At 52.5% G+C, this 4,164-nt stretch overlaps 1 protein-coding gene across 1 annotated transcript in view; it reads right to left on the bottom strand.

Moving 5' to 3' along the window:
• The window catches only part of TNXB (tenascin XB), a 70,577-nt gene that overhangs the window by 33,026 nt on the left and 33,387 nt on the right, over positions 1-4,164 (bottom strand). Inside the window, exon 12 of the mRNA XM_011944765.1 lies at positions 853-1,158. Coding sequence (XP_011800155.1) covers positions 853-1,158 — 306 coding nt within the window. The remainder of the gene's footprint in view (positions 1-852; positions 1,159-4,164) is intronic.

The raw sequence follows: 4,164 nt of genomic DNA on the forward strand, positions 1-4,164 counted from the left end.
AAAAATTAGCTGGGTGTGGTGGTGTGTGCCTGTAATCCCAGCTACTCGGGAGGCTGAGGCAGGAGAATTGCTTGAACCCGGGAAGTGGAGGTTGCAGTGAGTCAAGATTGCGCCATTGCACTCCAGCCTGGGTGACAAGAGCGAAACTCCATCTCAAAAATAAAAAAGAAATATTTTGATAACTGTCTATGAATATAATTTGTTTCCTTTGTAATCCTATACATCTTATTTTACAGATTTAAAAACATTGCCTTGAGGCAGGGTAGGGGTTTCACCAGATGCCACAGCACAAAAGTTGTGGAGAACCTGTGCCCAGAAAACCATGAGGGGCAGGAAGGAGCCTGGAGCAAGAGCAAGGGCGGCCTCCCGGAGAGATGAAAACTCGCGTGGGCCAGGATGGAACGCAGTGCAGGCGGGTGGCAGAGGACTCCTGAGAAGGGACTCAGGATATGCAGCACTTCGCCTCAACAAAAAAGGGCAGAAGCGGGAGGTGGCAGCTGTGTCCAAGTCACAGCAGGGTTGTAAAGAGAAGGGGTGGAAACAGCTATGGGCAGTTGGAGAGGGGGAGAGAAAGTCTGTGGCTGGATTTAGGCCACATGGGAAGAAGACATTCCCCTAGGCGGGGGGCACAGTGGAGATGGGGAAGGAGCTGGAGGGCTGAGAAGGTTCCAGCCCTGGGAGGAGTAAAGGGGTCAGGGAACAGAAAGACTGGCAGGGTCACCGAGTCAGGGCCTGAGGGGATCCAGCCCCTCAGTGAGGGTGCAGTGGTACCAAGGCAGGGCTGGGAGAAGGACCATGGAGTGGGGAGCTCTGGATAACCAGAGATGGGGACTGAGTCCCCCCATTACTCACCCGTCATGATGGCCACAGACAGGGGGCCCACGCGTTGCCCATCATGTAGTCCATACATGTTCATCTTGTATTTTCTCTCAGGCTCCAGGTTGTAGATCGTGACCTCCCGCTGGTCTGCAGCCACCGGCACCGCCTGAGGCTGCCCATCCTTGTCTTTGTACTGGACCATGAAGGAGTCAAACTGGCCCTCAGGGACCGTCCAGGAGAGGCCCACGGAGTTGGGGGTCACATCTGTCACTGTCAGCTCTCCTAGGCGTGGCTCCAGAGGGGGCTTGGTGGCTGGAGGGGTCTCTTCTTGTTGTGGGGCTGGGACAGAGATGGTAGGGGGCTGTTAGTAAAGAACCCCCCTTTTCTTATAGTAATGATGTCTAGTCATTTTTTATTTTTATTATTTTTTTGAGATGGAGTCTCACTGTCACCCAGAGCAGTGGGCAACCTCGGCTCACTGCAGCCTCTGCCTCCCCGGTTCAAGCGATCCTCCTGCCTCAGCCTCCCAAGTAGCTGGGACTACAGGTGTGCGCCACCATGCCTGGTTAATTTTGTGTGTGTGTATGTGTGTGTGTATTTTTAGTGGAGACAGGGTTTTGCCATGTTGGCCAGGCTGGTCTCAAACTCCTGACCTCAGGTGATCCACCTGCCTCAGCCCTCAAAGCGCTGGGATAACAGGTGTGAGCCACCACACCCAGTGATGTCTGTTGCATTTGTGGAAACTGCAAGATGGTTTTGATGTAAAAGTGCATTGATCTGAACATCTGTCTGGCCAACAATCCTTCACTAGGTCCCTGCCTGGTGTCTGAGGCTACACTTGTTGGGGGAGAAGAGTGTCAGCTGTCATTGACACCCTGGGAAAGTGCTGAAATTCCATCTATATGCCAGTGACTCCAGATTGATACCCTCTGTCCAGACCTCCCCTGAATCCCAGACTAGTGTTTGTGCAGTGTCTTCCTTGGAGGCCTACTTGTGTGTCAAACTCAACAAGTGCAAAACTGAGCCTCCAAGCTTCCCGACACCTGCTCCAGCCACAGCCTCCCCACCTCAGTAAGATTACAACTTTTTTTTTTTTTTTTTGAGACAGAGTTTCGCTCTTGTTGCTCAGGCTGGAGTGCAATGGCATGCTCGTAGGTCACCGCAACCTCCGCCTCCCGGATTCAAGCGATTCTCCTGCCTCAGCCTCCCGAGTAGCTGGGATTACAGGCATGTGCCACCACGTCCGGCTAGTTTTGTATTTTCAGTAGAGATGGGGTTTCTCCATGTTAGTCAGGTTGGTCTCGAACTCCCGACCTCAGATGATCCACCCGCCTCAGCCTCCCAAAGTGCTGAGATTACAGGCGTGAGCCTCCACACCCAGCCAAGATTACAACTTCATTCTTCCAGCTGCTCAGATCAAAACCCTCAGAGTCATCCCCGAATCCTCTCTTACACTCCACATCTGCCCTGTGGGTACGTCCTGTTGTCACTACCTTCAGAATCTGACCCGTCCTTGCCACCTCCAAGCACCACCGTCTCCTCCTGGATTATCACAACGTTGTCCCAGGTCACCACCTTCTGCCCTCACCCCTCTTTGGTCTGTTGGATCTGCAGCCAGAAGAATCCTGTTAACACATTAGCCAGAGCTGGTTCCCGCAGTGGCTTCTACCTCACTCAGGGTGAAATCCAAGTCCTGCAGTGGCCTCTAAGGTCCCGTATTCATCTCTTAGATCATCCCTATTGCCTGCCCTCCTCCAACTCCACCCCAAAACACACTGCATTCCTCACTGTCTGCAGACATCTGGGGCTGCTTTCCGTCTGCCAGTCTCTGCATTTGTTCTTCCTTCTGTCTGGGACACTCTTTCCCCAAATACCTAGGTGGCCGTTCTCTCACCTCCTTCAGGGCTTTCCTCAGACACTGCCCTCTCTGCGAGGCCCTCGTTGTCCCCCTACTAGGCTCTGCTTTTCTCCATCACTGAGCACTGTCACATCCGGTGCCACTGACATATTTGTGCAATTTGTTTCCTGTCCCCCTCCACTAGAACGTGACCCCTCAGGCAGGAGCTTTGCTTAATTCACTGCTGTAGTGGCCGGGCGAGGTGGCTCAAGCCTGTAATCCCAGCACTTTGGGAGGCCGAGACGGGCGGATCACGAGGTCAGGAGATCGAGACCATCCTGGCTAACACAGTGAAACCTCGTCTCTACTAAAAATACAAAAACTAGCCGGGCGAGGTGGCGGGCGCCTGTAGTCCCAGCTACTCGGGAGGCTGAGACAGGAGAATGGCGTAAATCCGGGAGGCGGAGCTTGCAGTGAGCTGAGATCCGGCCACTGCACTCCAGCCCGGGGGACAGAGTGAGACTCCGCCTCAAAAAAAAAAAAAAAAAAAAAAATTCACTGCTGTGTCCCAGTGCCTGGCACAGAGTAGGCACTCCACAAATGTCTGTAAAATAGTGAGTGGTCTGCAGGTCTGGGCTCAGGACCTGCAGATCCCCACCACTCCCGCATGAGGAAGCACTCATTAGCCAGTGAACTAGAGGGTGGTCCCAAGAGGCAAAATGGCAGAGAAGGTGACTGGATAGGTGGGGCTCCTAAGAACTTGTTTCTCTGGCTTCCTTGGGAGGACAAGACAAGGCTCCAGGCAAATGACATCTGCTTAAAACAGGCTGGTGACCAGGCCTCAGGAAGACAGAAAAGAGTCAGGCAGGGGAGGGCTGGTGTGGAGGCAGCTGAGGTGGTGGGAGGGAGCAGAGTGACCACCATGTATTGAACATCTGCTATTTACAGGTACCAGGCTGGGCATTTTCTCTCATTTCATTTGCCTTCTAACCTTACTTGTTCCCGCAGCACCCATTCCCTGCTCCTTTTTGCCCTCTTTGCACTTCTTTCCATAAGGGAATGAAAATGTCCTTCACCATCAAGCTTTATTGCTGGTGGTTTGGATTAATTGGAAAGGTGCAATTATAACGATTCATGACTCTGGCAGTCCCCATGCTGCATGTGGGACAGTCCTTTTCCAATTTAGAAGTGTGTCTAATGAGCTCCACGCACCTCTCCCCCTGACAACTGCATTGTGTGTGCTGCCAGGTACAGCCTCCAGCTTGGCGGACTCCAGCTGTTTCGTCCCTTCGCTGCTCTGATAATGTGCATTGATGCCCATTTCTTTCCTAAAGGGCCTCATCTATTTTATCCAGGATGTGTAAAATACATGTTTCAAAATATCCAGCATTAGAACATGGGTATACAGGGATTCCCTCGCGGGAAGGTCTGAGCAAAAGACGAATGAGCTGAGCAGATGCCAGACATATTACATCACCACCTCTAACTGTGACAACAAGCTGGGCGGC

This window comes from Colobus angolensis, unplaced genomic scaffold (assembly GCF_000951035.1).
Source record: "Colobus angolensis palliatus isolate OR3802 unplaced genomic scaffold, Cang.pa_1.0 Scaffold236, whole genome shotgun sequence".
In the NCBI taxonomy this organism is placed as follows: Eukaryota; Metazoa; Chordata; class Mammalia; order Primates; family Cercopithecidae; genus Colobus; species Colobus angolensis.